General features: G+C 39.2%; 2 protein-coding genes across 3 annotated transcripts; both read left to right on the forward strand.

The window, feature by feature from the left end:
• The first annotated feature begins 1,330 nt into the window (after positions 1 to 1,330).
• On the forward strand, positions 1,331 to 10,255 carry LOC113671539 (ubiquitin-conjugating enzyme E2 E1). Of its 2 annotated transcripts, none has more exons than XM_027187759.2 (7): positions 1,331 to 1,518; positions 2,101 to 2,327; positions 2,686 to 2,736; positions 6,118 to 6,250; positions 6,688 to 6,732; positions 8,851 to 8,953; positions 9,537 to 10,255. In XM_027187759.2, exons 2-7 carry the CDS (start codon positions 2,164 to 2,166, stop codon positions 9,632 to 9,634), a joined length of 594 nt encoding a protein of 197 aa, XP_027043560.1. In that variant the 5' UTR covers positions 1,331 to 1,518; positions 2,101 to 2,163; the 3' UTR covers positions 9,635 to 10,255. The 2 variants fall into 2 exon arrangements, with proteins under 2 accessions (XP_027043560.1, XP_027043561.1); XM_027187760.2 differs by having other exon boundaries at positions 1,380 to 1,542.
• A 1,606-nt stretch (positions 10,256 to 11,861) lies between these two features.
• LOC113671562 (galanin receptor type 2) lies at positions 11,862 to 13,191 on the forward strand. Its single transcript, XM_027187795.2, has one exon. The coding sequence runs from the start codon at positions 12,107 to 12,109 to the stop codon at positions 13,145 to 13,147; it is 1,041 nt and encodes a 346-aa protein (XP_027043596.2). The 5' UTR covers positions 11,862 to 12,106; the 3' UTR covers positions 13,148 to 13,191.
• Positions 13,192 to 13,466: the final 275 nt, after the last annotated feature.

Here is a 13,466-nt window from a genome sequence, read left to right on the forward strand (position 1 = left end):
CTCTTGCGTTCTGGCTTATCTGTGAATATTATTTCAAATCATTAATATTTTATGAGCACTGTAGAGAGAAAATTTGCATACTTGTCGTTGACTGATCACTCAAAATAACTTTCTCCTAGAATATTTCCTTGGAGGAGAGTTTTTAAAACTACAAAACTGTTATCTTGTAATTAAGAGATAATTATCTGTGTTAATGGCAAAAATAGGTTCTTTTTCTACGATGACCCCTTGGGAATTTTCGTGTGTTGTCAAGCGTGCGATTTATCGAAGCGTGAAAATTTCAATAACACTTCAAAACAATAGCAAATATTTTGTTTAAGTCCGCGCAATACAGGCATTGTTCAAAAGATTATTAACGAGTTTGTACAACAACAGGACTACAAAACATTTAACGTGGCCTTTTTGTTTCAACTATGGACTACTGGTCATGATTTCAAGGAAAGGTCGAATCTTAATGTTACAGATAATGAGCTTATGTAAAGTGATTTCAATAAGCCCTGAGAAGTCTTAAAAAATCATTTTACGAAGTGATTGGATAAAGTTTAAATCCTTTGGCCCCTTGTTAATTCTTACATTCCAGTACCTTAAAGCTCAACATTCTATTTGTTATTGGACATATAAAAAAAAGCCGATCAACTTGTCATCTACGCGATTACAGAACTGAAAAATATTTATCCAGGGATAGAAAAAATAACTCAAATAAATGAAATACTCCTTGAGGGTTCTTCTCAAAACCGCAATTTCCGAAATCTTGCCAAACAATAGACACATGTTGTGTGGATGTTGCAAAACGCCAAGAAATCCTAGTCAATTCGTGATATGTTGAAATAAGACGATAAATGAATAAATTTCCCCCATGTTTCGATTATGATACGCAAATTTGAAAATTTATTCGATACGCCAGGATCTCAGTAATAGTTCAGTGGGCAAAGGAAATTGTGGAATCCAGGCAACTTTGGCAAACCGCAATGGTTTGAGTTTCACTTTAGGAAACTTGTGGGCTTCCTATTTGCAAATTTACAGTTTGCCGAAAGTCAATTCCTCTCCCTTGTGTGAGGCCTTTCAATCTCCGGTTTCCCAGTTGTATAACCACATTGCCTTTCAGAGAACAAACAAAGTCCTTGGGACCATTATTTGTATTCGACTCGGAGGGTGTCAATCAACAGACGACGGGCATTGTTTTATTCCCCTGGGAATCATCGACAGCTGTTTCGTGTGATACTCGACCCCCTTCAAAAGCTCACCACACACGGCCTGTGATTGGTCGATTTTCTCGTCGTGTCGATGGCCGATAAATTAGTATTATGACGCAGTCTATTGATAACTTAATGACGTCTTTCCTTGACAGGCGGAGACCAATAGTAATGCCTTGCGCGCTTGATTACTGAGTCAAGAACAGGCTCGGCAGCTGGGAAAAGTGGAAGACCGAAAAGCTTGCTCCATCTACGGTTAGAGTTATCTTCTAACCATTCATAATCGTCACATCAACACCGAAACAGTCCATTTTCACTCTAAAAGGTTAGGACATCATCTTAGGACTACGTGAGTGTTATTAATATCACTGTATCATGAATGATTTGTTCATGTTTCACCGTGCCGTCTAAAGAGTTTCCTGCCGACTGAGTCAGACACGATCTATCGAGCCGGGGAAGTTTAATTTTGGGAGGCAGAATTCCTATTTAAAACGGCCGATGATCGTATCTTTACTAACAGAAATAATTCTTTGTCTAAAGGCCTTGTTATGGGCGATAATATAATTGCAGTACAGATCACGGTGAACTCGTACGCAGAGTATAACGGGAAGCGTTCTGAATCTGGTAGAACAGGCCGCCATCATTAAAGTGTGACACTGCCCTTTAATCAAATCTGTCTTAAGATTGTCACGTGGTGTGCTCATCTTCTCCAGTTTTCTTTGGGAGGCGCTCTATCATCATGGCATGTTTATTCGCCGTATTTAGACTGTGTGGGCGCGTAAAATTTGTTTTGCCATCAAGGGATCTGAGGAGTGTCTTTAGGTGTCAAACAGCGCGCCTGTGTAAGTGGACCTAACTGAAAAATCCTCGGCTATCAAGTAATATCGTTAATTTCCCACCATCTTAGGGGTCGCGGCCAGATTTACAAATTCACCTCGTGAAATCCTACGCTAGCTTCATCTTATTGACGATGTCAGAACACACCGCGTTGAGTTCTTCGTCTAATGCCGATGACAGAAGAACCGTTCAGCAGAATGAGGGCCCATCATCTGGGACTACGGGCACAAAGCGGGCTGCTCGCAGTCGCGGAGCCGCCTCTCGGCCCGTGAAATCTGCATCAACCTCCGCCAAGAGGTAAGTTGACTGGCGCAAAGCCGCAGATTGCGCATAATTTCCACAAGATAGTTTAGGCGGAGACAGCGATCACATCAATTCATCAGATCATCTCTAATTTGCATGTTAAGTTCACTTCGTCCGCGTTCTCTGTTCTTTCGACTGAAAGCCGAGTTATTGGCCTTGATATTGTCAGGAGTGCCTAATACACTGTTTTAAGTATCGGCCTTATAATTTATCAGATCTGAGATTGTTAGACTCTCAGTGCTACCAAAGATGTTCCGTAGAAGGTTAGCTTCATTAACATATTCCCCTTTCTCGTGGCAGCTCTTAATTATAAAATGTAATTCTTTATTTTCTTTAATGTGCTGTATTTCAGAATTCAACGAGAATTGGCTGAAATTGCCCTCGATCCGCCGCCGAACTGCAGGTAACTTTCTCTCCTTCTTCGAGCTCAAAATGCGATGCTGGACTTTTGAATTTTTTGTTTGGTCTCAAAACAATAGGATTGCGAGTTTTGTTTCTCGAATAGTAAGCTGTCTTTTAAACATGCTTCGGCTCTTTTCATTTTAGCGAAAGCAGAATTTACCGCAAAGGCTTAATAACTAAACAGCCGGAACATTCGTCAAATATTTCATCAGTTAGGGAATTTCTGCCAATAAAACAGACACACAAGGCTGAATTATTTATTTTAAAGTGGTAAAGACATTTAATCTAGCCACGTGGGATAGAAAGTCTTTGTTTTGTTAACTTTAACAAGGTATGCTAAAAAAAATACGCGTTACGCGTGGATAGTTCTTTACATTTAGCGACTTATTTTAGCTGCTAACAAATTGAATTCAGTATCACCAGATTTCCTCTTTAATTTCACAAACTTCTGTTCACGTTTGCGGTAATCAGGTAATCGATACGTTGAATATATAAGAGTTTGGAGTCTGCTTTCCAATGCATCGCTCTTGATTGATTCCTCCGTGTTATGACTTATTGTATGTAAATCAACAATTTCTCTGACACCTGCGTTCGGATTAGTTTCTTATTTTTGCGTGGTGCAGCCAATAATTTATAATGCTCATTTTATTCAATTACTGCTTGCGGTCGAATTCGAAATTACTTCAAGTTTTTTCGTTTATTCTCATCAGTTTTTTATTCGAATTTCATCCGCTGTTTGTACAAGCAGAATATCACTCGACCTGAATTTTCAAGTTTCGGTCAATCGAAAGCTTTTGCAACTAATACCTGTAAGAGATTTTGAGAGCGCTGTTAAGTTTGGCGAAGAGCGAACCTAAACGGTAATATCTCCTTCGGGCGCAAGATACTTCTGAATGCACGTCGAAAAAGGGAGATAACTCAGTGAAAGTGTCTTCCTTTTTTCGCAAATAACCTAGATTTTCTCGTATCGTATCGCAGATTTATTATCACGCTCCTTGGTCAATTCTAAGCACCTATAATGCGTGATCAAATTTACCATATTTATTTTTTAACTCATCGGAACTTGTATTTTTTTCGTGCATTCGATCGAAGTCGCTCTCTGGAAAAACTTTCTCAAGATTTGGAAACATGGCAGCATTTTTCGGCTCATTCTTTTCCTTTCGAGCAGAATTTACATTGTACAATATTGTTTGATTACTGTGTGTTTGTAAAACCCTTTTGTTCTGTTAATGACTTAAACACCGGTTATTTTAAATTTGTTTTGGCAAACGGCTCGACCCGACTGCATTTCGGCTGGTCTGAGTAACTCGGCGTTGAAACTTAATATCACGAGATTCATTTATAAGCTTTGCCTTTGTTCGAATCTTTAAATCTACAGCTTCCATATCAAAAAAGTTACCGCTTTTGTCCTTAAAATTTACTCTTCTGAATTCATTTATTCAAATTCAAGTATTTTAAATCTACAAGACAACGCCACTTACTTATTTTGATTCGTATGAACTAACATTTCAACAGTTTTTCAAACTCTTTCAAAGACACGACATGTTCTGAAAATTGATTTGAACGATGTCATCTCTAGCTGTTGTAAGGAAAATTTTGCCATTTCACACCGAAGTACAATCTCGTATCTCCCTACGAAATGTTTCAGTTTATCGGTTAAATGCAAACGTTCTTCGCCTTTCTCCAGTAAACTGATCGAGAATCTTAAGCTAAACCATGGAATTGGGGCTCTATAAAGCGGAATGGTAGCAATGACAAATCGCAGTTCAACATTTCCAAATTTAGCCAATGGATCTTCGTCTATCGCCTACTTCATCTGAGCTTTGACCTTTTCGCGCGTAGATTTAAATAGCCTTTCTCAAGTGCATGGAACGTGATAATATGAAATGGTTGACTTATGCCTTATAAACCCTAGAAAGCTCTTGTGTTTGTGAAGAGAGCGGAAGTGTTAGAGTAAAGGTCGCCCAGAAAGGAAGTATTGGGTTTTTAAGCCATAAAGCTCATGTGATTTTTCGGTTGTCCCGACAGCGACGATCTTGCCTTAGCAAGTTCTAAGGGCCGTCAAAATAAATATCTTAGACAGTTATTAGTAAAGCACTTGTTTTTGCGAGACGTACTCTTAAAGTGCTTCAGTATATAGTAGATGTAAGTTAAACCATAGCTTTCGTAAACCACATCTCCGGATGTACGAATCTTGAATGGTTATTACTTTACCTCTCCTAAAGTTACGCATAATCAGACAGATTAAAAGCTTAGCTTTCGTTCGGTCTCAATTTCTGTCCGGCCATTGTCTTATTCCGTGCTGGAACCGACTTCGTTTTAAGGGACAGACGGGCCGAAATGACGTTTTCGTTTTTCCTAAAAAAACACTTAGACAACAGGTGATATATGTTTGCCCAACCAGAATAACGAACAAAGATTTCATTAAATCTGATAACAAATAATTAATTCTTATCTACTCTTCTCTAAAATACTCGCCAAACAATGTAAAGCCTAACTCCTTGCCTTCTTTTGGCACCAGTTTCATGAGGGATCAACAATTTATTTTATTGTCTATTTCTATTTTTAAACCCTAGAGGGTTGATACAAATTTCCTTTTTTAAATCCATGGCTCACCGCATTGCCATAGCAACACTGCCGCCTTCAGGGGAATCTCACAACCTCAACTCAAAAACAAGTTCGGCGATATTCGCCCTATCAAGATTCAACTTTTGGCTAAATTAAAACTACCTCAAATATAAGGGGAATAAATTATAGGAACGTCTCCAATTTCTTGAAGTGTTTTACCTCAATAACTTTTTTTGACAAGCATTTTTTTTTCCTTTAATGTGTCGTTTAAATCAATGAACAATTTTAAAAAGATTTTACAATCATTGTCAACGATCGAGAGGAAAGTGCTTCACAAAGTCCTATCGTTGGTCGCTGTAATGTCTATGTCATGGTATGAATCAGGGTTCCTAGTCACCTCGCCACCGGCGAGCTCGTCACCAAAGTGTAATCGATCTCTCCACCAAGGCGTGTTACCTCGCCACCGATGACTCATCTGGTAGCAAATGCTATAATCATATTGAGTATAGTTATTGAATGTTTGATTATATAAATGTACGTTCTCCTGAACTCTAACTTTTTGCTTGTTGTCGTTCTGCGGTTTTTACCTGTTAACAGGATCTTCTTATTAGCTTTCAGAACACACGTTTTGTCGACAAAAATATGCATGCGATCGATAACATGTTTTGTCGGTGTTTTGATCGATTGCCTTGGTGGCGAGTCATCCTGGTGGCGAGATGACTATAAAACTGAAACAGATTTGTAGCGCTACTGGTGTTCCGTAAACTTTTCTTTTATGCTTAATTTTTTTGTTTTTGTTTTTTGTTTTTTGCAGCGCTGGCCCAAAGGGAGACAACTTGTACGAGTGGAACTCGACAATACTTGGTCCACCTGGGTCAGTGTACGAGGGAGGAGTATTCTTTCTTGACATTCATTTTCCTTCGGATTATCCTTTCAAGCCACCAAAAGTAAGAATTCAACACGGATAAAGTGCTTTTCGATTGAGTGTTGTAAAGAACCAATGAGAACTCCAAGGAAAAACAAGAAAAACTCTAAAGCGCGGGAAAACGCGGGCGACCAAGTCGTTAATCTGACTGGTTGAGAGAATGGTGCGAATTTTCTTGACCAGTTAAGCAGCAAAGTGAAGTAAAGCCATGCAATCCCGGGTTATTTTCGACATTCAATTGAAAAATTCCCATATCTAATTAAGACGTAACTAGAGAGGGGATGATGAGGCACATGCGATCTTCTCATCTGTTACAATAGCGACATTACATCTCTTTGTGTGCCTGTGATTGAAGCCATCGTAAACCAATAACGCGCAAAGCAAGGGTTCGATCAAAGGCAGTGATGCCGTGCAAGTATGGCGAATTAACGAAGCATTTTGTATTTGATCTGTTCACAGGTTTCATTCCGTACTAGAATATATCATTGTAATATCAACAGCCAGGTTAGTCTGTCTTTTGCATTGTTATAGTTATGTTATGAATTGCCCTTTGTTTCATTTATTCTCCATTGTTCCGGGTAAGTAAAGCAGCTATATCGCTCTGGGCTCTCTCTTCTTCCTGCCCTCTTCCTGCCAAACCTTCTCTCCCTCCTACCCACTCCCTCCCAAGCTCTTGCACGAAGGTGCCCCGTAAATCTGCGATCAAGCCCTCATTTCTTTAGCGTTTCTCGCCCACGGGAAAATACTAAGCCTTGGGCAACGCGAACCTGCAAGAGAGCTGCAAGGGGGCTGGCGCTATTAGTGCCACACCTCCAGCGACCCTCTTCCCTGCAGCTCTCCGAACGAGGGCTTGGTCAAAAGCTGCCTTCTTGTGAGTTGGCGTGATCGTTCCAAGCTGTTTTGGGATCACTGAAAAGTTGGTTGGGAGGGGTGGTAGGAGGAATTTCTCCTCTTACCTTTCATAAGGCTATATATCAATCTTTGGTGGTAAATACCTTGTTTCCTATCCTGAGCCCTTCTGTAGTTAACCCTTTCTCCCAAGATCTCATTAGTAATTCTCCTTACTGTCTGACATACAATTCTTATGATTTCAACTAGAGAATTTGGTATTGGATCAACCGATAATCCCCTAATTGATAATTTACTTTATTCTCATCGCTTCTATGCTTGATATTGTACTGATATTATAAGGAGAAATTCTCTCTTGATCACTCATGGGAGTTAAAGGGTTAAGAGATCAACTTCTTTATTTTACATTAGATTATAGGTTTGAAATTTTTATCGCGTAACATTTGGTAAGAGCAATGAGAAAGGCTCATGTTGTTATTCTCTTTGGTTTGCATAGACTACTTATGCTATCTGTTGTCTATTTAACCCCTTTGCCCCTAAGAGTGACTAGCATCAAATTTCTCCCCACAGTCCACCCCTGAATCACTCGTTAAGGTCATGAGAATAAAGGAAATGATCAGCAATGAAAGAAGCTTTTGATTGTTAAACAAATTCTCCTCGTCAGTACCTCAGGAAATGTATAAAGAGCAGTATGGAGAATATGCATACTGATGTTAGGGTTTTAGGGGTTAACAAATATATTACATATGTTTCCGTGCGTCTGTTCGGTAACAGATCACAGATGACGTTAAAATGTGGTAAGAACAAAAAAAGGGATAAACGAGGTACAGGCGACCGTGTCCCTCATGTTCTTACCATACTTTGACGTCATAGTTACAGCTGCGGGGAGTCTATGTGTTATATACATAAAAAAGGGAAAATGTTGTTAACCCTTGGACTCCCCGTGAGTGACCAAGACAGAATTTCTCCTAACTATATCTATACATTATCATGCAGATAAGTGATGAGAATAAAGAAATATATCAATAATGGGATTACTAGTTGATCCGATACCAAATTCGCCAAACTATTATGGTGAGAACCATCGGGCAGACAGAGATCTTAGGAGTAAAAGGGTTAATGATAACGTCATCTATTGGTCTGTCCTCCACTTTATGGATCATACGTAAAAACCAATCAAAATGCGAGTACAGTTCAGCTTATCATATAACACGGAATACACTGCAAGTGGTGCACCCAATCAGATTGCAGCTAGAACGCCAGTAGATTTATGTTAAAAGCGGGCGATGGAAAGATATCATGGAAACAAAATGATGAAATGATGAGTAGTAAACTTCCTCTCTGCGTTACAGAAACCAAGATTGGCTCAGGCAGTCGTGATCATCCTTCTATACGTTCTCGTTAAAAAATCTTTCAGGGGATGGGAGGGAGAAGGTGGAAAGAAGAGGTAGCCTGGGAGGGAGTAGACAGGAATAAGAGAGAGCCTGGTAGGGAGTAGGCAGGAAAGAGAGAGGGCCTGTTAGGGAGAAGGTGGGAAGAAGAGAGAACCTGGGAGGGAGTAGGTAGGAAGAAGAGAGGGCCTTGTAGGAAGAAGGCGGGAGAAAGAGAGAGCCTGGAGCGACATAGCTGCTATACCTACCCGGAATAATGAACAATAAATTCAAGTAAAGGGCTTGGATGGAACGCGGCGGTTATTATACCTATATAGTGGAGTCAATAAAAACTGAATAAGGAATTTGATTTTTTAATTATTTTTATTTGTTTTCGTTCCAGGGTGTGATTTGTTTGGACATTCTTAAAGACAGCTGGAGTCCAGCTCTAACAATCTCAAAAGTCCTCCTCTCCGTTTGTTCATTACTCACAGACTGTAACCCAGGTAACTAAGGGCCATTTTGAATCGAATGTTGCAAAGTAACCTGGGATTGCTTTGGTTTATCTTCCCTTCGCCGCGATTGGTCCAAAACTTGCGCCACTTCCTCAACCAATCAGATTCAAGACTAAAACTGATGCAGGCTGAGCTTGATTACCCGCGTTTTGCCGCGCTTCAGAAAATTTGAGCTCATTGGCTGCAGTCGTGATTACTGTGGATTTGGTTGTACGACAACCAATCGAAAAGCACTCTATCAGAAAAAAGTAGTTTACCCTTAATACCCTAACATCAGTATGCATATTCTCCATACTGTTCTCTATATTTCCTTAAGTGTTGACAAGGAGAATTTGTTTTACCATCAAGAGCTTCTTCTATTGGTGATCATTTCCATTATTCTTGTAACCTGAATGCGTGACCCGGCGGTGGTATTGTAAGGAGAAATTAGATTCTGGTCACTTTTAGGGATCAGACAGTTAAAGCACAAGGCGATTGATTATAAAACAATAAGTAATCAAATATCAAGTTCATAATTCAAGAATCGTTTTTTTGTGTGTTTCTAAATTATTTTCCTCTGTACATCTTTTTTCAGCTGATCCCCTCGTAGGAAGCATCGCCACACAGTTTGTTAACGACAGAGAAGAACACGACAGAATAGCGAAAGAATGGACCAAACGCTACGCAACATAAAACTGGAAAATTGAACAAAACTATTATAACTCATCCATCATGTTTCCAATTCCATGTCTCAAATCATCCGCGTGGTGTTTTCTTGAGATAACGAGTAATATTGCACCCAGATCTCGCCCACTTGAAAAGAACGGGCGAGGCTTGGGTACGATATTAGGAACGTGCGCTCGCCGTCTAAAATGAACTTTTTTCGCTTCGGTCTTCTTAGAAACGGATAGATTCGAGAATGTTCTGTATCACTCGCTGAACGCTCACGCTATAAACGATGTCACTTGTGTCACTCGATGCTTTTAAAACCCAGTAATTCAGACGAATATTTAAAAAATTTAAGAAAGATTTGATATTTTTTTTTCTTCCCAAAAAACTTTAGTTTAAAAGCGAGCTTGAGAAAATATATTTTCGGGGTATTCTTCCGAGAAGTATCCTTAAATGAAATTCATTTTAATAAAGGTTTTGACGCAACCAACGACGTACCAAAAACATTGTTGAAATTTGCGGTCTGATAGAGAGAAAGAAGGTTGTAATATTGTTAGACTATATGTGTAAAGATAAATTTGACAGTTTCAGATTATCATTAGTGCTGTGAAGATTGTAAATAATAAAGTTTATTAATTTATCTGATGTTAAAGTGAGTTCTTATTTCTTTTACATTTGAATCTCTTTAATTAGACACGCATAGCATCTGGAACATAATTATTTAATCATCTTGGAAAGTATGATAAACAGTACCACAATGAGAGGGGTACTTAGTGGCTTTCATTTAAATTGCCACAGTTTATCAATGTAATCAAACTTTGAGAAACACCTTGTGGACCATAGAGAAAAAAACAGTACCACATGAGGATACTACTCAGTAGCTTCACGCACGGGATTTCGCCCTCATTTAGAATCACTCTGTACAGCATGATAAAACTACAGGGGTTACGGTTAAATATGCTTCAGGTCCAACTCTGAGTAATTCCAACTTAAGCCGCTAAGCGAGGGTTTAAATGATCCCGAGAATAGCGTTAATACCTATATTAATACCCAAGAATACGAACCGTATTAATATTATCTTCGCTTTGAAGGGCATTGAGAAATTAAAACGTGGACCATCACGCGAGCACGCAAGTGAGCAAAAATACATTTAGCCCGCCAAAATCTCCATTTAAGCGCGTAAAATGCGTTACAATGCCCGACAGAGTGATAAAGATAAACTGTATCAACCATGCAGTTACTACTGCTTAGCAGCTTTAGTTTAGTCGATTTTAAGACCAGAAAAAATCTTTAGAATGTTACAAGGTTTTCAACAAAGGTGATTCAGATATCATCTCACGTGTAACGCCTAAGACGGTATGGTTAAATATTAACCTAATAACGTCATGCGGTAAAGACATGATAATTTTCTTCGTAATCTTGAGCTTTAATTTGATTCTGAAATTCTTCAAGTCTGAACAAAAAAACTGGTTCTCTTCACCCGCACAAAACTAAGTTGAAACATTCAGGTTAAAATTTCTGTGTAAAAAAAAACAGAGTTGAGTTTTTGCGCCATTAACCATAGCGATAATCACAAAACTAATCAAGAAGCAAAACCTAAAAGGAAAAAAAAAACCTAAAACAGAGTTTATCATTCTACAAATCGGATATTTACAAATCTTATCTCAAGTAGGATTCTAATGTGGTAAAGTCTCAGCTCTGAAAATAACCTCTGAGCCGTTATAATGAGATTCTGAAAAGTACGGATTTAGGTTTGGCTTTAGTTTACCGATCAAATAGGAACACGAACACCCAGTTTAAGATTTGCACTAAGAATTCTTGCGCGGTACTTTTTTGTGAAATTACTTAGATTAAAGCTTCTGAACTGAAATGTAGCACTTTTGAAATAAAAAACGGTAAGCTTGATTGTCAGAAATGGGGCTAAGATTAAATATTAATACGTATCGCCTTTCAATTACACGCTACCATAAAGCGAAATGGCTTATTTCAAGAGTAAACTGGCCTTTGTTTTCCTTATATGTATTTTACACTTGTCAGCCAGCCACAGCAGTTGGTCACAATTTAACCCAATATTAAACGGGCGGTTTATTTTACCTTCATTCGATCCATAATTAAAAGGGCACTTATGAAGTAAAATCGATATTTAAATCCAAGTTTCTTTTAAAATGACAATGAATATAACTAATTAAAATTATCAACGGAAGGCTGCATATTTTATTTTGTAGCATCAACCCTCCCAAGGACATTAAAGTTTAATTATAGAGCGGCGCTTTTCTCGTGCCCCTAAAAACCAAAAAGAAGAAAACATCAATTAACGTAGGCGAAATTCAATGGGAGTTACTAAAACAAACGGATATCCGCTCCATTTTCAAACGGATAAGTGGTTTGTATAGCAGAAGGAATCAGACGCTGAGGTGGCTAAGGCAAAAACTCTCAGTCTATGCCAAAACTGCACGCATATTCATTGACACTGAATTCAAACGCAACCAGATTTAAATGATGAACGATTCGTGCTACGAAAATATGGCTGAGTCTGTTCCGGCAATAAACACCACAGATTCAGAACGAATACCAGCTTTTCTTACACAAAGAATTGTTCAACAGATTTTTTATGGCATGATTTTCGTGCTTAGTATGGCGGGGAACGCAGCGATGCTAGCAGTCCTCCTCCACAGAGGATCTCGCCTCCTCTCGCGCAAAGACATTTTGCTGCTCAACATGATCGTGGCAGAGTCTGCTGTTGCAATCACCAGCATTCCACTTGACTTTACCTTGTTATTTTTAAACGATGGTTGGTTATTCGGTCCTTTTATGTGCCACATTTTATGGCCAATGCAGACAGCACCTTTTGGAGCGCTGGTGCTAACTCTCACCGCGATGAGTATTCAACGTTACAAAGGAATCGTGCACCAAATGCGAAGCAGAAATGCAGGAAGAAAGTCTTCGTTCGCCACAGTCATCTTCATTTGGTTATTCTCGTTAATAATCGTGGTGCCGTACGGCGTTTTTTTGCGTCTCGAGGAAGGACAGTGCAGCGAAACATGGGGAGAAATCGGATCACAAGTGTATACGCTTGGATTGTTCGCCTTCCATTATTTGATTCCGTTAACAATCATCACCTTCTGCTATACACGCATCGCTATTCGCATCCGCCATGGTCAACGGGAAGGAGAAAGTATCATTTCAGGGACGCACAAGGCGCGTTTAAAACGCTCAAGGCGACACGTTCGCGCCATGCGTATGGTAATTCTCTTTGTTGTTGTGTTCGCGGTTTGCATGTTGCCGCATCAAGTGGTTTGGCTGTGGATAACGTTTGGAAAAGAGGTGAATTATTCGGACAACTTGTTAACCTTTGCTTACATGTTTACTTTCACAAGCAGTTTTGCCAATCCTCTTGTGTACTTCACGCAGAACCCCGCCTTAAAGGCGAAACTAAAAAGCCTCGTCTTGTGTCGTTTGACGCCTGACAGTCGCCTTAGAACTGGTAACAGTTTCTTCACAACTAGCGACGACGCTTCTGCTGATTCAAGAGTTTGAGCGATATCAGCAGCGTGGTATATTAAACTACACCAAAAACCTTTGAGAACACAAAGTGTGTTTATAGCCTTAAGCTAAGTATATTTTTAGAAAGGCAAATTGCCATTAAATTGATAAAAATTTGAGTAAATCTCATTGCCTCAGGTAAAAATTGCTCAAAGTGCTATGATTTAAATAATTCTCAAATTTATAGTCTGCTAAAACTTCACGCTATCAGTTTAATTTCTTAGGCAATTAGAGTTTCTAGGACATTCCTCAAACCGAGCAAAAAGAATACAGAATTGCCTGTAATATCAGCGCTATGGAGAGAGATCAGCGC

Source organism: Pocillopora damicornis, chromosome 14 (genome assembly GCF_964200805.1).
Source record: "Pocillopora damicornis chromosome 14, jaPocDami1.2, whole genome shotgun sequence".
Classification (NCBI taxonomy): domain Eukaryota; kingdom Metazoa; phylum Cnidaria; class Anthozoa; order Scleractinia; family Pocilloporidae; genus Pocillopora; species Pocillopora damicornis.